This window comes from Crocodylus siamensis, chromosome 1 (genome assembly GCF_052110815.1).
Source record: "Crocodylus siamensis isolate JL-2025a chromosome 1, ASM5211081v1, whole genome shotgun sequence".
NCBI classification, from domain to species: Eukaryota; Metazoa; Chordata; order Crocodylia; family Crocodylidae; genus Crocodylus; species Crocodylus siamensis.
The window spans coordinates 146,871,460-146,896,758 of record NC_143395.1 but is presented as its reverse complement, the minus strand read 5'-3'; the positions used below and the strand labels follow the sequence as shown (position 1 = coordinate 146,896,758).

Here is a 25,299-nt window from a genome sequence, read left to right as displayed (position 1 = left end):
ATATTTTGTCCAGTTTTGGCCCCCACACTTCAAGGATATGGACCGTTTGGAAAGAGTCGAGCAAGAGCCCAAAGAAAATATTTATGAAGAAGTCTGGAAAACTAGGGAGAAAAGAAGACCGGGGGGGGCGAGATTTGGTAAGTCTCCAAGTACCTGAAGGGAGATTATAGAGAGGATGGAGGTGGGCTTTTCTCTGCTTGTAGGTGGCAGGACTAGGAACAAAACAGCCTCAAGATGAAGCAGGGGTAATTTAGGCTGGAGACTAGGAAGAACTTTCTGACTCTGCGGGTGGTTGAGCATTGGAACAGGTGACCTAGAGAAGTTGTGGAATCTCCATGCTTGGAAACTTCAAAACCAGGTTAGACAGATGCTTGGCTGGGATGTTTTAGTCATGGACCAGATCAACTTGTGAGGTCTCTTCCAGCTCTACTTTACTTTTTCATGCTTCTGCTAAAGCTGTGCTTGCAGTATGCCTCAAGACCCTTTCAGGGGTGCCACAGGGTGCCAAGCAATGTTTAGCGCTGTTAGGCACACAAGTGTGATTCACAAGATAAACCCAGAGATTTCAAATAGGAATCCACAGTGATGAAGAGCACTCACTCATCTTCCAAAAACCAATCTAGCTCTCCCACCTGCTTTTCTTTTCTCTCCGTTTTGACACCGAGTTAGTTATATGATACTTGCTAGTTTGCTGAGAGGCTAAAACAACTGTAATTGCAACTATGATTCCAAACTGAGTTTACAATCAAACTTTTACCTGCTGCCATCTCTGGATTGTTTCAACTGCTGCCTTAGCAAGCAACCAAAAGATTCACATGTAGGAAACCTATAAAATGGCATGCACTTCCAACCTAATAGTTATGCTCATGAATTTTATTGGTATTTTCAGGTGGAAGATAACTTACAGATGCTGCGTCTTTTTACAGAGAGACAGTCATGTATGTTAAAGGATTTTGGGGAGCAACTTGAATCTAGCATATGCAAGTTGAAAAATGATGTTGCTCTTATAGTTAAAAAGAAGAGAGAGAGTATAGCATACAGCAAGCATTGAGGATTGAATTTATGACCACACGTGAACATGGAGCGACTCTAAAAGACTGTTTGATCATATTAAACTTTTATTATGGGTCAGTTGTATTCATGCAGCCAAAGCAAAATCTTAGAAACTGGCCTTAAAAGTAGAGCTCAGAATGATTATATTAAACTACTGTGAAGTGAGGGATTCAAGAGGATTTCATGAAATCTAAAAAGTCACCATGAAATAACTGCTAAAAATCACAGCAATCATGGGAATGAATTAAAAGCTACAATTTTAGTGTACTAATTTGTCAGTGCATTAAAATAGATGAACAAATGTTTGAGCAAATCTTCACTATGGAAATAATTATAGATCTTAACTCACCTATTACAATAAGTAGTCAATACTTACAAGCCTTTGTATGGTCAATGTCATCTCATTTACCTTATTTTGGAAAGCCAAGCAGCACAACTTTTATTGTTATTACTCAGAAAACTTATATAAAAGATTAAAAATGACTAAATATCTTCTAATTGTAGCCAAGGTGCTAACATTAAAAAAAAAAAAAAAAATTGACCAAGGCTGCTGTCTGAAACATCTACATGTAGCTTTCCTATGTACTATTTTACTAAAATGATTTGTTGTCAATTAACAGTACACCTGCTCCCGTTAGTTGTTAGTTTGATCCTAACTGAACTACATTAACTTACTGTCAGAAGAAACAGTTGTTTTTTCTTTGACTGACATACCCATTGTTTTCATTTTTCAATAAAGTTGGCTCTTCCTAATATTAAAACTACCACAGACATGTTTATTAAGAATTACAAGAAACAGAAGCCAGCCATATACTGAAATAAGGATATTACCATCTTTCAACTGAAAGACAGCATAGTAAGCAGTGTCTTTATCCCAAATAGTCATTAGTACTCAACCACTAGTTTGATTAGCTAAGGCACTTTACTGTTTAAAATAATTATCTAGACTATTCTTATTTTGTAAGCTCTTGGTCAAACTGATAATTAAGCACTGTTTCTTTACTGCTTCTGGGTAACTTGAAGCTTATTTCAGAATTGCATGTTGGAAAGGTTTGGAAATTCTTTACAGATCCCATAAATAGTCATACCCTAAACACACACATAAGCCTGTTACCTATTTCATGATGTATAAATATTTATTTTGACTTTTAAGTAGGTACCAAATCAGCAATTTCCTTAGACAAATCTATCCCATGGGCTGTACCAATTCTTTTAAAATCAGCTGTTCCACCATACTGATTTCTGTTCCAGTATAAAGCAACAGTACACACTGTCTGCATTTATGAATGTCACTGATTTGTAAATATTTTTATTGATTTACACAGAGCTGTCTTGTTTAGATTTTACATCCAAATATACTTTTTTGGTACCTTAGAATTAAGCCACAGAAGTTGTTAGTTCATGCAATTTTAGTTTTCCTTGGAATTATTTTGCAACTTCAGACTTCAGGCTTGCTAATAACAGAGAACTCGATGCCCCGTTTGTTGAGTCGATCGATCAGTTTTGTTTTAGAGAAAGCTGCTCCTGGAGTATAAACACCACCTCTGTTAACAACAAATGAATTAGAAAGACATGAATATGTATTTTATTCAATCATTGGTGTAATCCATGATTTTAATCTCAAAGCTCAAATGATGGGACTGAATTTTCAGCGATTCCCTGAACAAAGTATTTGCCCCAACTATCAAGAAAAGAAGAGAACACAGGATTCTCAGTGTCCTTTCAGCAGGCTGAGAGACACTGGGTGCATCTACACATCTAACATGACAAACTCCAGAGTAGTTCAAGCCAAAGTCAAATGCTCCCAGGCACTATGTCTATAAACACTCCCAGGACAGCAGCAATTTGAGCCACAGAACAGGCCCCCAGCTGGCTGAGTTGACCAGGCACAACGTATGCCTGCAGTCACATGCATTTCGGCACAGTAAAGTACTTTGCTGTAAGAGTAGCATCAAATGATTAATATATAAGGGAAACAGGGACTCACTGTTTAGGAAGAGAACTTGCATCCTTCAGAAGCGTCACAGCTGCCTGAACTAGTGCTATTGAGGTAGCAACATAGCCAGCATCTGCAAAAAATAAAAATAAATTTTTGAAAGGGAGGCGCACCAAATATCCTCTGACATAACGGGGCTGTGCCTATATCAGATTAATTCTATTGTGTTGTGTGTGTTAAATACATATCGGAGAATGTTCAGAGGAAACCTATTATTCTATGGTTCAGAGACTGCCCTGCCTGGCAGAGCTGTTCAAAAGGACTATCACTCAGAAGTCAACAATTTTGCAGGAAAAATTATTTATTTGTTAGAAATGGCTGATAATTAATTCAATCTTAAATTGTTATTTCACGACTAGTGTTGGGATCTGGTTTTCTGCATAAAAAGATAAAACATCTTATTTCACCTGTAAGTAAGTGGCAATAGCACCTGCAGCAAACAAACTTGTTTTTTAAATTTATTAGTATTGTTTCCATATAGACATTGCATATTTTCATTTGTAGCCCATTTGCACTTCAGCTGCTTGCTCTTCTAATATGCATAAAACAGATTGCCATGTGGCTGTGTCTTTATAAAGACACAAAGATTCTAGTTATGAATAAAAAAAATCTTTACAATCCCAAAAATAATGATTTAAGAAAACAAAAAAAGCATACATGAGAAACAGCTGGCCTTTAAAATGGCTATAGCATTACAACTTTACCTGGTCCCTTCACCTGGGTGCAGATTTTTACAGTTGGTTTGCCTTGTTGTGGATCTTGGCCCTGGCTATAGCCCTGACCAAAAAATGTAAACGTAAAGGATGACCCATCAATCTGCAATACAAAACACAAGTCAATTAATTTCTAAAGCATCCAATTTCTCACCACAGGGAGATATCATGCTTGCTCATTCCCAAACTGGAAGGAAGGGTCACCTCCTTATTCCACCCTTGTGCACAAGCAAATTAAGCTCTTGGGGAGCTTAATAGTACACACAGTGCTACACTTAAGCAGCTACACTACTTTTCATTCAGGCAGAGTAGATGCAGCCAGAGGCAGCACTGAAGTAGCACAGATTAACCCTTAGTTTTTCAGTCACTCTTTGTTGCTGGAAGTGTGTGTTGTGTCTGGTAAAAGGATTGCAACTGTTTTTGTCTTGCATCAACTTTGCTACAATAATCCATAGCTCTGTGGTCCTCAGGTGGCTATACTCAGCTTTGTGTCAAACACTCAATAATATGGTTACTTGGTGAATGCATATCTTTTGGGGTAGTTCTTCTGTCCTTACTGGTGCTTTTGGTTTTGTTTCCCCACCATCTTGCCTCCTCCCTTACCCTCTCCACTCAGTGGGGATTCTGGTGTCCTAGCCATCAGAGATGTAGGGCAGAAAATTTTCAGTGTTTTATTTTTCCACAGGAAATTTTCCATCTCTAAAAATTCATTGTTTCATAAAATTCATTAGTAACAATGAATGGATGCCAATAAAATATTAGGCCAGCTTGGCAGTTTCAAAGCTGTAATTAATGTTTTCCAGGTGATTAACCCTAGGAAATGTGTGAGAGTACATATATGTTTTATTGATCTGTAAACAGGAGGGTAAATACACTCGCATAATAATCCAAACCAAAAATCAAGTTATGAATTCACTTAATTGGCTGTACAGATCAAATGAAAACCAAAGCTAAAATTCTTATTTCATCTCAGACTGCAAGTGAAAGCAAAACACACAGAGCAGTATCTCCTTTCTTCTCTTGAGCTGGGGAAGTTGGAAGTGTTTGCATAAGATCTGTTACATTTTTTAGTGCTTTTGGTTTGAAGTAGTCATAATAATGCCTAAACAGGAAAAAAAAAAAAACCACTTGTGTGTGGCACCATTATAGTGAAGTTCAAGCCACTAAAGGAAGGAAGAAAGTTGGTAGATGTAAATATTGTGGGCAGGAGTAGGCTAACAATACAAGAATGAAGAAACATTTAACAACATATAGAAACTGTCCTGAAAGAGTACAAGCCATATACAGAAAGCCAATACAATGAAGTGATGGAACAACATTAAAAAAAAAAATCTATTTCAGGAATCCTAAGCAAGTAAACCAATTAATGTGTTAAACACACAGTACAGACTAGCATCTATACTGCTTTAAAACTTTATAAATTTTAGAAGTTGTTAATACAACTCTAGACTATTATTAAATTTATTCAAAACATTTGTATACTGCTTTTCTGCTTGCACTAAGCACCCAAAGTGGCTCAGGCTTAACAATCATTTTTGTTTTAATTATCTAACAGATATATAGTTAACTATTTCAACCCAGCACAGCAAGCTTAGTTCTCTGGCCAATGGCAGAGGCTAGACTATACTTCCCTTTGGCTCTGCAGTCCCAGGGCAACTGAGCAGCAAACTGAGCAGCACAGTGTTCTTTCTGGCAGGGAGGGGTGGGGGGAAGCAAGCTCCCTGCCTCCTCCTTTTGATGCATGAGGCCAGACTAGAATAGGCTAAAATAAAAATCTTTAGCCCCCTTTTGATGCAGGAACTTGGTAGCTCAATTGAAATAGCATATTTGCAAAAAATGGAAAATGAAAATGTTGTGCTGCCAGCTCTAGAGGAAGCAGCAGCAGGATCCTTGCTTTCAAGATCATTGTCACCAGATATGAGATCCACCATGAGTAGCTGTTCATAACAGTCAAGCTTTTTAATCAAGCTTTGTGGACAAAATTTCAAAAGAAGATAAAGAAAAAGCAGATGAAATATTAGCTTGTGCTATATTTGCAAGTGGTACACCTCTTTCTATAACTGAAAATCAATACTTTAAGGAACATTACAAACTAACTCACCCATCATATAAAGTTACTGTCATGTTATTGCTTATCACATTCTCTCTTGGATAAAGAGCATGAGAGTTCAAACAATGGCTATTCAAAGGATTGGTCAAGCAGAATCAGCGACTCTGATGCCAGATGAATGGATTGATATACAAGGAAATCCTGTATTGAACATTATGTTAGCAACACCCAAACCAATATTTCTGAAAGCAATTGCTACCAAATCTTCTTGTTATACAGGTGAATACATAGCCATATTACTTAGCGAAGAGACTGAAAGTGCAGGTCCCTCCAGGGTATAAGCCCTTGTAACTGATAATGCACGTAACATGAAAGCTGCATGGCAAATATTAAAGGCAAAGTATCCTCATTTAATAGCATGTGGCTGTCTTGCTCATGGGTTGAATCTTCTGGCAAAAGACATAAGTGTGAATACGATGAAGACAATACTGGCAAAGTGCAAAAACTGTGAAGGTATTCAACAATCATCATGCTGCTAATCAGACTTTGAAGAAATTACAGAAAGAGAAGCAGGGGAAGGAAAGTGCATTTTTATTGCCAGGAGAAACTAGATGAGGCTCAGCTACAGAGTGTTTACATAGTTTGCAGTGTACTTCCATCTGGGATACTGTGTCATCTATTATTCCCGTGAACTTTTTGAAGCAGGTTCTCGACATGGATGTGTTCTGGGCTTGAGTTCAGGGAGCATTCAATTTGGTATTACCAGTTTCAGTGGCTATCAAGAAACTTGAAGGAGATACACCAAACCTTTCAAATATTCCAGAGATATTCAGACAACTGAATGAAAATCTATATGAGCTTTTGCCTTCTTCACCTCTATCCAAAAAAGTAGTAAAATGTTTACTACAAAATCTGAGTTTTACTCTCATCCAGTTTATCTGGCATCAAACCTTTTGGATCCTCAAAAGAGGACAACATTTATCAGAAGATGAATTATCTACTGATCTCGATACAATTATAGAAGTAGCTAAGAATGTCCCCAGTATCGACAAAATAGCCATGATTTCGGACATTTCCAAGTACCAAGCAAAAGAAAAACTTTGGAGCAAAGACATCATTTGGCGGGCAGCAGAGAATACGTCTACTCTCACATGGAAGGGATACTGTAACACCCAACTGTTGTCCAGATTGCTCTAAGGTTCCCAAGCATTTCACCAACAGCAGCTTCTTGTGAAATGAACTGGAAGGCTTTCAGCTCAAATCAAGGCAAAAAAGAGAAATAGACTAACAGATGAATGCACCACTAAGCTTGTTTCTATTTGTCAAAATATCTTGCTTCTGGAGAATCAGTCAGACACACAATTATGGAAGATGCAGTGCGATGATCACAGAATCACAGATGTAGGGTCAGAAGGGACCTTGCAGATCTTCAAGTCTGACCCCCAGCCCGGGTGGGAGAAAAGACTGGACTCAAATGAGTCCAGCCACGTAGTCATCAAGCCTCTTCCTAAAGATCCCCAGGGTAGGAGCCAGCACCACTTCCCTTGGAAGTTGGTTCCAGCTCCTAGCCGCCCTAACTGTGAAGTAGTTCTTGCAGATGTCTAATCTAAATCTACTCTCTAATAATTTGTGTCCACTGTTCCTTGTCATGCCAGGGGGCGCTAGGGGAAACAGCGTCTCCCCTAAACCCTTCTGGTCCCCCCTAGTGAGTTTATAGACAGTCAGCAGGTTCCCCCTCAGCCTTCTCTTGTGAAGGCTGAACAGGTTGAGGTCCCACAGTCTTTCAATGTAGGGTCTGCCCTGTAGTCCCCGGATCATGTGGAGGGCCCTCCTCTGGACCCTTTCAATGTTGTCCACATCCCTCCTGAAATGGGGCGCACAGAACTGGACGCAGTACTCCAGCTGTGGCCTGACCAGCGTCACAGAGGAGGAGGAGGATCACCTCTCTGGCTCTACTTGAGATGCACCTGTGGATGCACGACAGGGTCCGGTTAGCCCTGCCAACCGTGACCTCGCATTGTCGGCCCACGTTCATCTTGGAGTCAATAATGACTCCAAGATCCCTTTCTGCCTCTGTGCTCTCAAGAAGGGAGTTTCCCATTCTATAAGCGTGCTGCTGGTTTCTACTGCCTAAGTGCAGCACCCTGCACTTGTCAGTATTGAAACGCATCCTGTTTATGTCAGCCCACTCCTGTAACCTATCCAGGTCTTGTTGCAGTCTTTCCCTCCCTACTAGCGTGCTCACTTCACCCCAAATTTTGGTATCATCAGCGAATTTAAACAGGTTGCGTTTCACCCCGTCGTCCAAATCGCTGATGAAGAAATTGAACAGCACAGGCCCCAGGACCAAGCCCTGGGGAACTCCGCTGTCCACTTCCCCCCAGGTTGAATATGACCCATCCACCACCACCCTCTGAGTACGACCCTTCAGCCAATCTGCAATCCATCTAACTGTGTAGGCATCACTGCCACAGTCGCCTAGTTTTTTAATGAGGATGGGGTGGGAGATGGTGTCAAAGGCCTTGCTGAAGTCTAGAAAGACTACGTCCACAGCAACACCTGCATCCATTGCCTTTGTGACCAGATCATAAAAGGCAATCAGGTTGGTCTCACATGACCTGCCCCTAATGAAACCATGCTGGTTGCCCTTGAGCATCATCCCTGAAGCTGGCCCATCACAGATGTGCTCCTTGAGGATCTTCTCAAAGAGTTTCCCAAGGACAGAGGTAAGACTGATGGGCCTACAGTTGCCCGGGTCCTCTCTCTTCCCTTTTTTGAAGATGGGGACCACGTTAGCTATCTTCCAGTCATCCGGCACCTGGCCCGAGCACCACGAGCGCTCATAAAACCGTGCCAAGGGCCCTGCAATAACTCCAGCTAGCTCCCTCAACACCCTGGGGTGGAGAGCATCTGGACTTGCTGACTTGAAGATGTCCAGCCCCTTCAGAAGCTCTCTAACCCGGTCCTCCCCAACCTGAGGTCTGGAGGTGTTCCCCTTGAGTCCATCTGGCATCACAGCGGGGAAGTCCCAGTCCCTGCACAAGAAAACGGACGTGAAGAATTGGTTAAATGATAAGTTGCCCTTGCCCATAGACTCATTGGTAAAACTACCCTCTAGTGAAAGAGAATGTGGTTTAAGTAGTTCTGAATCACATTTTCCTCAATCCGATTCTGAAATGGAACTAATAAGCTGTGCAAGTGATTCTACAGATAGTGACAGGTGATACTGGAGGTGCTACAATGACCTCAGTGGAAAAAAAGTTGAACTGTTGAAGTAGATGAGCGGACAGTCACGGCATATCGTGCACAGTTCTGTGGGTGTGCTAAAATTAGTGTCGACGGTTTTCAGTGCCTTTATTTTTTTTCTTAAATTTAAACAATGTAAGGGCGGTACATACTACTGTGTATTGTCTTTACAAGTACTCCAATAAAAATAATTCCTTTCCACATAAAACTTTGAATTTCATAGATTTCATAGACATCAGGGCTGGAAGGGACCTCGGGAGATCGAGTCCAGCCCCCTGCCCAAAGGGCAGGAAGTCAGCTGGGGTCATAGGATCCCAGCAAGATAAGCATCCAATTTACTCTTGAAGGTGTTCAATGTAGGTGCTCTGATGGCAGACTGTTCCAGACCTGGGGTCAGACAGTAAAGAAATTCTTCCTTATGTCCAGTCTGAAATGGTCTTGCAGGAGTTTGTGACTGTTCGACTTCGTCATCCCTTGGGGCACTCTGGTGAACAAAAATTCCCCCAGATCCTGGTGGTCACCCCAATAAACTTATAGGTGGCCATCAGATCACCCCTGAGCCTGCGCTTTTCCAGGCTAAAGAGTCCCATGTCTATCAGCCTATCATCATAAGATCCGTTTTCCTGACCTCTGATCATGCACGTGGCTCTCCTCTGGACTCTCTCAAGCTTCTCCACATCCTTTTTGAATTGTGGAGCCCAAAACTGGACGCAGTACTCCAGCTGCGGCCTCACCAAGGCCGAGTACAAGGGGAGAACGACGTCCCGGGATTTGCTCAAGAAGCATCTATGGATGCAAGCCAGCGTTTTGGTCACTTTATTAGCCGCAGCATCGCATTGCAGGCTCATGTTCATCTTGTGGTCAATGATGACCCCCAAGTCTCTTTCTTCTGTAGTGCTATGCAACGTAGCACTGCCGAGCCTATAAGGGTGCTGCAGGTTTTTCCTCCCAAGGTGGAGAACCTTGCATTTTTCGGTGTTAAACACCATCAGGTTCTCGTCCGCCCATTTGCTGAGCTTGTCCAGGTCAGCCTGGATCACCCGCCTATCTTCTGGCATGGATGCTTTGCCCCAAAGTTTGGTGTCATTGGCGAACTTGGCCAGTCCACTCCTGACTTCAATGTCCACATCATTAATGAAGATGCTGAACAGGATGGGTCCAAGGACAGAGCCTTGAGGGACCCCACTGGTCACAGGGCACCACGATGAGCGACTACCATCGATTACAACCCTCTGGGTCCGACCACAGAGCCAGTTTCCCAGCCAGCAGATCGTGGTGGAGCCAAGGCCACAACTGGCCAGTTTGGCCAAGAGGTGATCATGGGATACCAGATCAAAAGCTTTTTTGAAGTCAAGATATATGACATCAATCTCTTCTCCCTTGTCCAGGTGATAGGTCACCTGGTCATAGAAGGAAATGAGATTGGTCAAACAAGACCTACCCGCAATGAACCCGTGCTGGCTATCCCTTAGAATGTTAGCCTGGGCCAGTCCATCAAGGATGGCCTCCCTAATAAACTTTTCTAAGATCTTCCCCAGGCTAATGGGCCTGTAGTTAGCCGGATCCACTCTCCTCCCTTTCTTGAAGATTGGCACCACATTGGCCTTCTTCCAGTTTTTGGGCACTACACCAGAGCACCTGGAGTTTTCAAAGATCCGTGCCAGGGGCTGGGCTATGATGCTCGCCAGCTCCTTGAGTACCCTGGGGTACAGGTTGTCAGGGCCGGCTGACTTGAAGGTATCCAGCTTCTCAAGATGTTTCTTCACGAGGTCAGCATTTATGGAGGGTAGGGGATTCCCATCACCCGGATCTCCCTGTCCCACAGCAGGCACGGGCGTCCCATGGGACTGATGAAAGACTGACACAAAGTACCTATTTAATAGGCTGGCTTTTTCCTGGGCGTCAGTTGTCAGTTGCCCCATCTGGTTTAGCAGGGGTCCAACGTTGCCCTTGCTTTTCCTCTGGCTCCCCACATATCTGAAAAAGGACTTTCTGTTGTCCTTGATGCCTGAAGCGAGTTGGAGTTCAGTTGCAGCCTTGGCTTTCCTGGTTTGCTCCCTGCAGGACCGGAGGGCGCAGAATAATCCTCCTTGGAGGTGAATCCTGTCCTCCATCCTTTGCAGGCTTTCCTTTTTAGCCGCAGGAGGTCCACTAGGTCCCTGGAGAGCCAGGAGGGCTGCTGTGCCTTCTTGCTGCCTTTCCTCCGTGTTGGAATACATTTAGCTTGTGCATTGAGGATCGCTTCCTTGAGAAGCAACCACTCTTCTTGAACTCCCATCTCCCTGGGGTCATGAATGTGTCCGAATACAATATTTAAAACCACATTAAGTGTGCTGTATTTAATTTTTTTCCTAATCAAATACTTCAGTTCAAATACTTGTGACTATTGGGACATAAAATTAACATGGGGTATTTTTTTAATTTTGTCTACTAAATACAAGTCAAACAAACATGCTGAATCAGATCATGCTCCATTAAGGGCATTGGAATATTTTCCAGAAAATATTCCAATTCTAAATTTTCTGGAAAACTCACATCTCTGCTGGCCATCCAAATGACTGTACAAACTGATCTGCACGACACACCTGGACTTGTGATGGTAGCATACTTATTTAATTTTAAGATACTGGAATACTATGGGGCTTTTGTAAGCAGTGGAAGACTTGACTGATACTTGATGGGAAAAAAAACAAACAAATATTTAAAATAGGCATTCTATGACTGTGCTCTCATTTTTAAAATATGATCTAAGAATGGAGAAAACACTTTCCAATGACACTAAAACTAAATGGCAGATTCCAGACTGTGCCTCATCATTATTCTGCAATCAGTGACTTTAGTAAGGTGGAGCAACAATTACCTGTTTCTGTGTTGGTCCTTTCTTTGTGAAAAGGCCTCCAGAAAAAAATTCTGGGTACTAAAAAAGAAAAAAAGCAAAATTAAATTAGGGATGGGGACATGAACACAAGTAAACCACGTCTGAAGATAACACACTTACTTTTACTAGGAGATTTCTTCCAAAGCTAAACTTCACAAGGAGAAGAAATAGAAGGCCAGCAAACATCAGCTTAACAAGAGAGGCCAGACCACCGACAGCTGCATAAGCAGCATACTGCACCTAAGACAATAGCATAAGATATTAATTGTGCAAAATATACACAAATACTTGCATCTTGCCAAGACAAAAAGCTGTCCTACTAGGCTTACATCCAGATATCGCACAATAGAAAGATGTTAAAAACTTCAAAAACAATTGTTAAGGCCAACCACCTTTTCTGACTAATGCTGCATTTTCAATAGTCACAATAAACAGAAAGAAAACCATTATAAAAGTTTGTTATATACCTCCAGAGGAAGGGATATGATAAAAAGGGGAACAGTACAAAGAGCCCTAAAACCAGAAATGCAAGTTACTATTGTTTTTCTTCTTTAAACTGCATTTTTTTTGCCTCAACACAAATTAAACTAATTTTATTTTCCTGGTGACATTCTGAATATGTCTATCCAAATTTCACAAGCATACAGCAAACACACAAAGTGCAAATTGGGAACAGGATTTCACTGTTCCCATAATCTATTACATCACACAGAACCAAAGGGTAGGGCCATACCTCAGAGCAAGACTGTACTTAAGAAAGCAAAAGGTGGAGGAAACAAAATAAAAAGGAAAAAAATAACTGGAACCCTACTGTCAGCAGGGCTTCCAAGAACAAATGTGAGTACCAAAAAAACATTTAAAAAAATAAATCCATAAACTAACTTCTGACTGAAGATCAATTCTTCTTTCATATAGCATTTTAGGATTACAACATAGATTAATATCTAAATTTGATAACCATTTGACTGTTTCAGGGGTAGCTGCATGGACTGATTTTAGATGGCCGTTAAATGATCTAATTGGGCAATTGTTCATAATGTGTTGCACCGTCTTAAAAAACAAAAAAAAAAAAACAAACCCCCAAAACCCCACCACAATCACAACCTGGACTCTGATTCTCCATTTATGGAATTGTCCATATTTTCCATGAAGTGTCCAAATGTGATTCAGGAAGGACCAAATCTTTCTTGGTAGGTCAAATCCTGGCTGCAGGACCATAGGGTTGCTGACTATGTATTTCTGCAGCAGGCTATTTGCCCAGGCTTCCCTCCATTGTTCTTTGGTGCTCATTAGCGAGAACTTCTTTGCATATTTCCAGGAAGGTTTTCTAGATTTGAGCCTATCCAGGGGCAGCTTGGTGATATCCTTGTTGATTGGAAGGTTTTGGTTACTGATGGCCTTTTGGTATTCCCTCATGCCCGCAGCCGTAAGCCATGGGGCAATGGCATACTTTTTAGCGTTTCTGACATAACGTGCATAGCTGCATTTAACTGTGCATTGACAATCTTGATGTTCACACTTTTGTTCCAGACTGGGGAGAGATTTCATAGATTGAGGGCTGGAAGGGACCTCGGAAAATCGAGTCCAGCCCCCTGCCCAAAGGGCAGGAAGTCAGCTGGGGTCATAGGATCCCAGCAAGATACATCTTCCAAATTTCTCTTGAAGGTGTTCAAATGTAGGTGCTTGAACCACCTCCAATGGCAGGCTATTCCAGACCCTGGGGGCTCAAACAGTAAAGAAATCCTTCCTTATGTCCAGCCTGAAATGGTTTTGCCGGAGTTCAACCTTGTCATCCCTTGAGGCACTCTGGTGAACAATCATTCCCCCTTATAAGTGGCCATCAGATCTCCCCTGAGCCTGTGCTTTTCCAGACTGAAGAGTCCCATAGCTCTCAGCCTGTTGTCATAAGGTTTGTTTTCCTGACCTCTGATCATGCGTGTGGCTCTTCTTTGGACTCTCTCAAGCTTCTCCACATCCTTTTTGAATTGTGGAGCCCAAAACTGGACGCAGTACTCCAGCTGCAGCCTCACCAAGGCGGACTACAAGGGGAGAATGATGTCCCTGAATTCGCTTGAGAAGCATCTATGGATGCAAGCCAGCGTTTTGCTCACTTTACTAGCCACAGTATCACATTGAAGGCTCATGTTCATTTTGTGGTCAATTATGACCCCCAAGTCCCTTTCATCTGTAGTGCTAACCAGTGTAGCACTGCCTAGCCTACAAGGATGCTGCAGGTTTTTCCTCCCAAGGTGGAGAACCTTGCATTTTTCAGTGTTGAACACCATCAGGTTCTTGTCCGCCCATTTCCTGAGCCTGTCTAGGTCAGCCTGGATCACCCTCCTGTCCTCAGGTCTGGATGCTTTACCGCAGAGTTTGGCATCATTGGCGAACTTGGCCATTCCACTTCTGACACCAATGTCCACACCATTCATGAAGATGTTGAACATTATGGGTCCAAGGACAGACAGAGCCTTGCGGGACCCCACTGATCACAAGGCACCATGACGATCGACTTCCATCAACCACCACTTCTGGGTCCGACTATGGAGCCGATTCCCCAGCCAGCAGACTGTGGTAGACCCAAGGCCACAGTTGGCCAGTTTTGCCAAGAGGTAATCATGGGATACGAGATGAAGGCTTTATTCTGCTGCAGAGAAAACAAGTGCTAGCATGGCCACTAGTGCAGTTGCATGCTCTTCATGTTGTTCCAGCCAGTTTATGCACAAGGTTAACTTGTGCTTTTGGTTTTATAGCAACATTCCATACATGTTCACAAAAGGTGAGGCTCTGATCAAAAGTTACGCCAAAGTATTTCGGAAAATTCTCATGCTTAACGTCTTCTCCACAGAAAGTGATGGCAAGTTTCTGGTCAGCATGGGTGTTGTTTAGATGGAATTATGTGATGACAGTTTCCCTCAGATTTGAAGATCAATGAGAAAAGTAAAAACCATCATCTGTTACTTCTTTAACAATGCAAATCCATGACTAATCTAGTCTCAGTACGATCAATTTTATAAACCAAATAGATGGAAAATTCTTTACAGCATTATAAAATAATATCATATAATACTGAAGGTGGTAAACCAGGCTCTCACTATAGTTCTACTAGTTTTGCTTCCACAAGTACCTGGCCCTCACTAAAGCATAAAACCTCAAAACTATGCAGCAGACACCTTGCATCTTCCCACCATTTCAATGGCACACAGTTATCCGTACACTACAACAATGACACTATAATCGATGACAGAGAACAAAAGGGGACTGGCACCCCACAAGGCTAAGCTGCTTTATTCAAATTTTCCATTTAGAGCAGGGGTTTTCAGCCTTTTTTAATAAGTGTACTCCCAGCAGCCCCTTTTTTAGTAAGTGTACCCCAGGGTGGGGGAGGGGAGCAGCAAGTAGTCAGATGCAAAGAGGGGGTGTGGCAAGCAGCAGAAGCAGCGCAGCATCTGTGCAGCCCTTTCACCCTGCCCCAGCCCTCTGCCTGCGAGGCAGTGGCATGGGGTGGTGATGCTCAGTCCCTGCCCTCATGTACCTCCTGGGACCTTTCAAGTACCTGCAGGGGTACACACAGCCCCAGTTGACAACCCCTGCTTAGAGTACTCAGACCACACCGATTCCCAGGATTTCCAAGGGCAATAGACAGAACATGTTGCCAGACCTAACGAGAGTGAAAATGCATTTCCACTCATTCTTGGGGTCTCCCTAACCAGGCAACTCATAAAGAGTACCAACTGAAGTACTGTTTCCCAATATGAAGCATTTACTGAAAATCTTATTTATTATTTTATAAACATAACAGCAAACTTACAGGTGTTTCCTGGAATTGCGTATGCAAATAACGCTGAGTTCGTTTTACAACAGATGCATCTGATCCCAAAAATGGAATGCAGTACTGTTTTAATTCTTCAGTGTAAAACACTTGACCTCTGCAAGAAAAATTCAGTAATATTTTCCTTCGCTTTCAATAAAGTCAGCTGTAGAGCTATTCCCGAGTTTAGCAAAACTACAAAACTAATGCCAGCAGTGACAACTATGACTCCAGAGTTTTTATCTTAACCACTTTTATGCTGTTGTCTCTCCCTTGGATTTAAGCAATAAATCTGAAAAACTTGTCCACATGTATTACTGATGCAACTCAATTACAGCCAAAGGTAGCTTAGTCAGAATAAAATTTGTCCGTCTGTACAGCATTTTTCTCTGGTTTCCTGCCACAGCAATGTGAATGTTAAATCAGTGACCCAAATTTTAAAAATTTCATAAGGCTAGTGTTATGCTCGGCTTTGTAAAATCATCTAATTTTTAAGCATTTTTTTATTCAGTGTTATTTACGTTGAAACACCAGGTACACTGGTATTAAACCCTCAAGTAAAACCTGTTATTCTTCCCCACATCTGCAACTTTGTTAGAAAAGAAATATTTTCTGTTTTAGAAATGTGTTAACTTTATTACAATACATATCCTGGATTCGTGCAGGGGCTTAGGATAGATTATTTCTGAAATTCCTCCCAAGTTTCTGAGTTTATAAATACGCTATACAAAGATAATAAACAACCCCCCCCAAAAAAACAAAAACCACCTCAGTCTTACAGGTTTCCTTACCTTCTTTTAAGTTTTGCACCAATAGTTGGAAGAGGTGCATGTCCAATCTCCTTTCGAAGCACCTTCAATTTGTCCTGATCTGCAAGGCCATACACAGCTGACTTCCAGGTTCCATCATTTATACAATAACCCTAGTCAAATATCATGAAAGAATATTACATCAATATCTAGAATTCTGATCTGCTGTTAAATCTAGTAGAGCAACTTTTTATTTATTCTATTTTCAGTATTTCTCCATCTATCCTTACATACTCTACTACATCCTTTAAAGGAACCACACAGCCAAAGACACAGACACTGAGTGCCAACACCACACAGTTGTATTCCAACGTATTATATACATGTTTCCCTTCTACACCTTTTTACAACAAACCCTGCTATGTTAAACATTTTATGAAAAGGCCTGGTATGTGTTTTGCATCATCCAGACATGCCATCTGTACAAGCCAACCTTATTGCATTTTACATGTCTAAGCCAATAAAATGTTTTTCAGGACAATAGTATGCCATTTTTGCAAAATAAAAAATAGTAACTCAAATCAGCTGCTTTCTCAGAAAACATTTTTATGCGTTTGGAATAAATATAAATACACTAACCTCAGGTCCAGTATTAAATGTCAGGAAGCTTTCAACTGCAGTTAGGATACCTATATAGAATACAAAGATAGATATCCATGACAAAAGTCCCTGATAAATGTTATACTGGAAGTGTGATTATAATGTTAATGAAGCAATAAATTTGTAACGTTGCACTTTTAAGCAATTTATCATCTGATAATAAGCCACAAAAATGGTGATCCATCCACAAAGATGTTACTTGTTAAACGTAATACCTTTACAGCTTGTTTGTATCATGCTACACATAGGGCAATAGTGTTTGGCTTGGTCCTCCAGCACCCCGGGGTGGACTGCTGTCTTCTTCCACCCCTCCTCCCTGCAAGGGGACTCTCCAACTCATGCAGAACTCTGTTGCTACAGGGTGCCACAGCAGGAGATGTAGTGCTACAAGGTCATATGCACACAGTCAGCACTTTCTGACTGGAATCCCACAAGAGGTTGCAAAAGGGTGCTTCCTAGCCAGGAGGCTGTTCCTTTGCTCCACCACAGTGTCCTGACCATCAGGCCAGCACTGACAGTCAACACTGCAGTGATCCCTTCCCCTGGTGCTAGGTTTGGGAACAGCAGGCTGTCACTGACAATACTGCTTCCCCTTCACTACGTCCCTGCTTCCCCATTCCATCAGCAGCAGAGCACGGTTTAACCCCTGTAGGTGCCAGGGGTCTGTCTGACACCTGCTGCTGTAGGACTGGAGCAACAGCAAGGTCTCAGACACAGAGAAGAGCCTGTTAGGCAGTGTGGAGCAGGGCTCAGCTCTCTGTTGTCTGCAGGACCCAGGGTTGTTCTACTGCAGTAGCAACTGCTCCCACTGTAATCCCTGTGGGAGCAGCAGCAGCAGGGTCCCCAAGCAGAACTGCTGCTCCCCTGAAGCAGTAGCCAGTTCTGTGAAAGCTTACCACAGTGAAGAGAGCTGCAGCCCCAGGTCCTGGCCAGGCTTCAGCTTTGCTCCATGTGGTCTGTCAGTGAGCCTTGACCCAGTAGGGGTAAAAACGGGAAAGGCAGGGGCCTGTAGGATGTTATGAGACCAAGAGACCCTTGTAGCACTACACTGAATTACTCACATCTTACATGTGGCACTACAAAGTGCAGCTCTACAGAGAAGTTACAGTTGAAACAATTAAATTTATGCATCTGACTTGCCAGTTCTATGGTGGTACAGATGGTGAGAACATATGCATGCTCACTGTTTGTCGTGCTAAACAGGCTATAGACATGACATGTCTATGGCATAAGAAACATAACAAGGATCTCCAGGTGGGAAGAAAAACCTATGAGAATACCAGGAAGAGAGGTTATAAATCTAAAATGTGAATATGAAAAAATAGAACCCATACATAGTGGGAAAGTTCTGTAACAACAACAAAACCTTTATTTAGGGATTCATTTTTATTAAAACTGAAAAACAGCATACCAAGATGTCAAAATAATAATAAGAATAAAAAAATAACTAAAATAATAAGAAGAACAAAAAAAATCTACTAGCAGTTATAACAGCACATGTGCATGCATGTATTTAAGGTGAGTAATACAGGGATCACTTGTGCAGATACTCGTGTTGAACCTTTCAATGAAAAGGCCATGATAAGAAGCAAAACTCGTGCTCCAGTACTGAATGAGGTTCTACTGGACACAGTACTCTTGTTTGGAAGTGAGAACCAAATTCAGTTCATGTGTAGTTTGATATCTCAGTCTATTTTCAGTATATTTGTCCTTAAAGGCAAAATAGCAATAGCCAGACCCCGACAAAGATAGGACATACTTTTGCTCCAACATCTACTCCCCTCTCTCTCAAAAGGAAAAAACATTTCAGAGAAACAAGGATCACAAAGCTCAGTCAGACACGATTATCAAGGTAAAGATAACTCTTAGAAAAAGTTACCTTTCAAGCTGTCCCTGGTGTACAGTATTCCCATATCTGCTGGAATAGAGTCAAAACCACAGCTTCCAATGATATATGTACCCTTTTCTGCAGCTTGGTCATTATATTTCAGATACATGCCTTCCAGAAACTGAAAAATATTCGATATAAAACATTTTAAACAAAATAATCTGAATTGGGGATTCAAATCAAAAGATACTGAATGAATAATGTATAAAATTATACATTCATCATAATTTATTTGAAGCTTTAACCATGATACAGAGGGAGCCTTTTTGTGTTAGGATTTCATTCAGAAGATAAACGCAATTTACTCTGCTGTTACTAAAAATCTAAATAACTATCTTATTTTGCGTGTGTGCCCCAGTGTGTTCTACCAGACGTCAATTAGTCTATTCACATGAGTAGAGTGACCCCTATGATCAAGATACTACATATGATTAGGTTCACATATTACAGTTATTTACAAGGCTTGTTTTTATGGATCTAAAAACTCCAGAAAAAATAAAATTTGCTCAAAACTCACAAAACAGAAACAATATGGTATCTATCTATCATTTTTTACTAATTCTAAAAGAATAGGTAAATACTCTTTCTGAAATTGTTTCTCAAATATTTTCTGTCAGCATGAAGTTGCGTAACTTTAGAAAACACAAGCACTTCATCCTAACAAAGTACTCAATTTCTTCCCACAGCTAAACCCTCAGAGTTCCAGAAACATTCAAATGATTGTGTTTTAGTTTTCATCATTATATATTAGCAGTATCTATATAAAATGAATAAAAAAAGAATTCAGACTTCTGTTAAGAGTTAAGACATGCTTCACTGAATGTGAGCAGCAATTCAATTTAAAAGCATGGCTTACACTCTACACAAAATAAGGCTGGTAAAACCCACACATGCAAAGCTGCTCATTTAAGATTCCATATAATTATAAGACACTGCATATAACCAGTCTCATGTGATAGTCACATTACATACATGTTTGTACATTCAGTATTTAACATACTTCTGTCACAATGTATTTACTTATATTTTATGATATACAAAACCTTTACAATCTTGGGCACATATTACATACAGCCTTGAATGAAAAGCCACTCATAGAGAACCACTTAACTTTCACAGAAACACTGGATCTAAACTGTTTCTTAGCTGTAGAAAGTAAAGTTACATTTTGGCCAGCCACATAGACAGTGTATAAATTCTGCAGTCCTCTCTCCTACACCAACAGAGATAATTATTAGCTATTAAGGTACCACTCACAAATATAAACGCCTTTATAATTTTGCTGTATTTTAAATTAGCGACATCAAATAGCTTACACATTTTAGCACAATCATTTCTTTTCTAGAAAAATATTTTAAAGTGTCCTTGTTAATAAAAATACTCGAATTTTAGGTTTAAAGTCATACTGAATATTAAAGAACCTTCACGATCACAAGAAAGGAAAACGTTGGAGATCTCCACTATTTATTCTACGTACAACAGACGAAAATAAAAAGTTGTACTACAAATGTATTTGGTTTGCAAGCACGACACGAGCTCATGAACAATACACCTTCAATCTTCTACGTAAGCTTATATATAGAAATCCTGTTTATGTAATCATAAAGAAGACTTTGCTTCATGTAACAAATACTGGGTGCATAAAGCTCATCACTACTGTTTCACCAAATTAAAAAAAAAAAAAATAATAATAATAATCATCATCATCATCCTTTTTTTTTTCTACTTACTACTTTTATCTAAGTAACAAGACCAATTCAGAATGAGTAAAATACTTCTTGCACATGAATTTTCAGATCTTAACCTAACAGTTAATATACAATTTTAGAAAAAGATGCAAATAAGCAGGCATTAAAGCCTCAAGGGCAATACGACACTGAATCGTGCTTCATTTTAAGCATGATTAGTCCTGCTGAAGTCAGGGGGACTATTCATTTGCTCAATTAAAATTTTTCGAGTTTCCTTACTCTAGTAGAACCAGACAAATTGTAGAGCTTATATATATTTTATTTTTTTTTAAATTAGAAAGAGTGACTAGCTTCTATTTAGTTAAATAGCTTGTGTGAAGTTATTTATTTCAGTTGAACAACTTCACATTTATACAACACTTTTAGTACCACATCTTCCAAGGTCTGGACAGACTACACAGACTCTGTCTACAAGTCATGAAAACGTAGCCTTTTAGGCAAAGGCTGGCATTCTTTTATTAATCAGCTGAGGAAAGTGGAGATGTCTGGGCCAAGGACATTGAAGCAAATCCTTATTCTTGTATGACAGCAGACAATGAAATGTGTAATATACACACAGAGCAGAAGGACTTCCATTTTTATTAAGGTCTCTTCTATGATTATGGCACACACAAGCCTGAATATAATCATCTCAGAAATACAAGAGGATGAGTTGATAAATTAAGTTAAACCTGATGCTTCAGGGAGATGAGAGCCACAAACAGCTGTTACATTTGTGATGGGAGAAAAGCCTTGCTCTAGGCAGAGAGTTGCACAGCTCCCTTACTGAAAATAACTGGGTCTTCTGCAGTAAGTTAGATCAATTATCTACAAGGAAGATCTCCCCTCCTCCTGATCTAACTTGAATGGCTGTCCACTTCTTTTGGTGTGGAGGACACCCAACAATCCAGTCCTGTGCTCTCCCACCCTCCAAGAATTTCAGAGAATCCTAACCAGTAGAAATTAACACCTCTCCATGGCCACAGGCTTCAAATATACACCGTAGACCACTGGAGCTCACTGTACAGAAAAGTTGCAAACTATTTATTTCTAGAGAGCTTACAAGAAAACATTCAAAATAGATTCTTTTAAAATTTTGAATGCAAGTGCCCAAACAACTCTAGAAAGTAAGATTTAGACTCCTAAACCTCCCAGCTGTTTTGAAAACTGTATCCAATATGTGTAAAAATGTGTTCTACAAATTCACATCAATATTAACAACCTTACAACACTGCTGTGAAATAGGTAAATTAGTAACAATTCTATTTTACAGTGTAAAAACACACAAAGTCTGTGATTTGCTGAATGCTCTGAAATAGCAGAGTTGGGATTAAAATTAATTCCCACAGCTATATGCTGCTTGTAGTGATTCTTGACCAAGAGTGAAAAAAAAAACAAAAAACCCGGAAGGACTGATAAGGGTTAAAATAAGTAAGACTGCACTTGGAAAATGGAAGATATGTTTGCAATTTAGGAATATCAGCAAAAACCGGAGAAACGGAATTCTTCAACAAACAGCCTTTAGCTACCGAGCTGATCTCTTCAGGCAGCAATTAGATTATTTACTGACACTACATACCTGAGGTTCTCCACTGATATCAAGACAACTTGTGCCATTCTCAATGCAAGCTTTCACCACGGGCTCTCCAAAAAACCTATACTGCAAGGAACATAAAGGTGATTATTTTGTTAATTATTTTGTTGAAAATAACTTGTAGCTGCAATGGTTTGCTAAACAAGACAGTCACAGTAACTTTGGATGTTATTTTTTATTGACATTACCCAACAGATTTAATCATGGATACCAGCGTTTACTGTACATGAAATACTCTACCATGGTTGCATGCATTTTGTTAAGATGATCAGCAAAAGTAATTTAATGGACTTTAGCATATGTGTAAAGTCAGGGAAAGGAGGGAAAGATAGCTACACAGTCTCTCCTGATCTGTTCGGTGCTGAAGGTATTGGCAGCATCTAATTTCTAGGTTTTGACCTTTGATCTATTGTGAATGAGCTGGAAGGAAAAAACTAGAAAAAAAAAAAAAGGAGAAAAAAACAGCTTTGTAACTAGAGCAGGTAAATGCATCTTCCTTTTTCAACTTGTTCGCTGTGTTTTGACAGCACTTCAAATAAGCAAGTAAGTTTGACTATTCCCTTGTATAATCAATTTTCTGTCATTCATTTGGATCTCTCAACAGAAACAGAGAGAAGACTTTTTATTAAAAGATATACATAAAGATAGATTATTATCCTCAGAGAGTCCTCCTGACTTGCTGGGGAACTAAGACAGAAAATTACATGACATTCCTTTGGACTTTTTTTTTTTTTTAAACAACCAGCAACATTCTGTGATCTATTGCCATCAAATGATCTAGATTTTAAGATTAAGACCAGCTCACTCAGTACCACAGACCAAAGGGACAGTGGTTTATCTGGATACAGAGCAATCTATAGTTTATTTCTTTACAAAGACAAATCAATCCAAGTACCAGACTAATCTTTCACAGGTCTTGGCATCATCTCAAATGGTATTAGGCAGTAGCTTTAAGGCATCTTTTACTGGCCTTCATTTAGGGTGTGTACAGAAGTGCTCCACAAACATTTTACAGCACTGTAACGCAGAGCACTTTTTATAGCACTATAAATTTATACTGCTCTTAAACGTGACAGAAGTGCAGGGTTTGGGAAGAGGAGGAAGACTTCTGAGCCTCTCTGCACTTTCCAAGGAAGGGAGCAGAAAGCTGTGGAGAGCCCCCTAGGCCTGCAGGAGACTGCAGACAGCAGCAGACCAGTGGAGAAGGTAGAGTTGGGAGGCAGTAGCTTTTACCCAGGCCCAGACACATGTGTCCTACCCAAAACATGTCCCTCCATTGCTGGGAGTGGGCCCTGCATCTGCCAGGAAGTCAGGCAGCAGCTCATACCTGGCCCTACTCCAAGCCACTGCTCCCCAACCATGCAGGGCCTTGGGAGATGTGGATATGCATATGTCTGGGTGCCTGCACACATGCTTGTGGGTGTGTACGTGTGCATTTGTCTGTGGGTTCGTGTGTGCCTGTGGGTGGTGGCTGTAAGTGCACATGCCCATGGGTGCAAACATGCATGCATGCCTGTGGGTACATGTGTGTGTGGGCCTGTGTGTGGGTCCCACCCACAGCATGTCCAAATGTCTTCTGCCCCCACAAGCCATTCATGGTCTTGGGGGGGGTAGAAGGACCTATTTGCTGGAACAGGCACTGCATCTGCCCCAGGGTCAAGCAGCAGCAAAGCCCACTGGATAGTGGTAGAAGAGGCAGATGTTTGACCAGAGTACAAACATTATTTAAAGTGGTGTAGATTTCTGAAATGCTATTAAATGCAATGCTTCAAATTTAATACCTCATTTAACAAGGTTTAATTTAAAACACTGCACCCTTTTTTAAAGCACCATAAAGCTGTGCACTTCTGTTAAGTCATGGCAATAAAGTGGTTTAAACGGTGCATGTCCCAGCCACCAGCATCTCTCCAACCTGTCATGGCATATGAGTGCCATTAGCAGCCCCCCGCACCCACCTGTAGTGCCTCACTTCCCCCCATACTTACAGGGCCGACACAGTTGAGAACGACGCTAGTCTGCTTGGCCATGCTGGCGAGGGAGGCTGGGTCATCCACATCACACTCGATGATACCAACTTCCGACGCCAGGTCCGGCTTCCCTGTGAAAGGGAGAGGAAAAGCTGTGGAGGGGGCGGGGAGCCCGAGCCCTTTCCCTCCGGCTCCCGTCACATTCATGGCGCAAACGCCAATGGGCTGGTACAATGGGGAGGGGGGCAGGCCTGGCGCATCCCATCTCGTCGCCCCGCGCTTACCCAGCCGCTCGGCCGCCCGTTCCAGCACCCGCTGCAGCTTGTCGCGGCTCCGGCCGGCTACCGCCCAGCGCAGCCCGCCCCGCAGCTCGTCCGAGGCCGCCGCCCGCGCCACCTCCTCGGCCACGAACTGGCCTGTGAAGCCCGAGGCCCCGAACACGACGAGCGCATACGGCCGCGGAGCCGCCATGGCACCGACGCGGGATGGAAAACAGCGAACGCAACAGAGCACAACAACCGCACCCAGCGCCAGCTGCTGCGCCACTTGTGTGTGGGGGGGGGCGGCAGTCACGTGTCCGTTCTGCCCCGCCCCACCCGAGCCCGACCTTGCAGGGTGAGGCTGCAGCCGCCTCAGCCTTAGGCGGGCCGCATTTGCGCATGCGCCCCCTCCCCCGGTATAGCAGTACGGGGCTCCTCCGACCGCGCGAGGCCTGGAGCGGGCGGGACCTGCGGGGGTGCCCCGGAGCCAGCCAATAGGAGCAGTGGGGGTAACCTTGCAACCCGCAGCAGCCGCAACAGAGAGCTGCCTGGATCCGTAGCATGCTTACTCTTAGAGCCTGGGGCCCCAGATAGTGCGCTGTGACCCTCCACCACATACCGAAGCAGTGAATGGCGGGGTCAAATGAGGCATAAACCATCAAGTCGTTCCACAAAATAGGCGGAACAACTCAGTGGCTGGGTCTTAT

General features: G+C 41.8%; 1 protein-coding gene across 1 annotated transcript; it reads right to left on the bottom strand.

Annotated features, from left to right (window-relative positions):
- Window positions 1-2,168: 2,168 nt before the first annotated feature.
- SCCPDH (saccharopine dehydrogenase (putative)) lies at window positions 2,169-24,998 on the bottom strand. Its single transcript, XM_090044885.1, has 12 exons — window positions 24,617-24,998; window positions 24,351-24,463; window positions 22,351-22,431; window positions 19,036-19,165; window positions 17,136-17,185; window positions 16,539-16,669; window positions 15,748-15,865; window positions 12,057-12,176; window positions 11,919-11,975; window positions 3,754-3,865; window positions 3,041-3,122; window positions 2,169-2,597 (listed from the first exon to the last, which is right to left on the bottom strand). Exons 1-12 carry the CDS (start codon window positions 24,801-24,803, stop codon window positions 2,492-2,494), a joined length of 1,287 nt encoding a protein of 428 aa, XP_089901011.1. The 5' UTR covers window positions 24,804-24,998; the 3' UTR covers window positions 2,169-2,491.
- Between the last annotated feature and the right edge of the window lie 301 nt (window positions 24,999-25,299).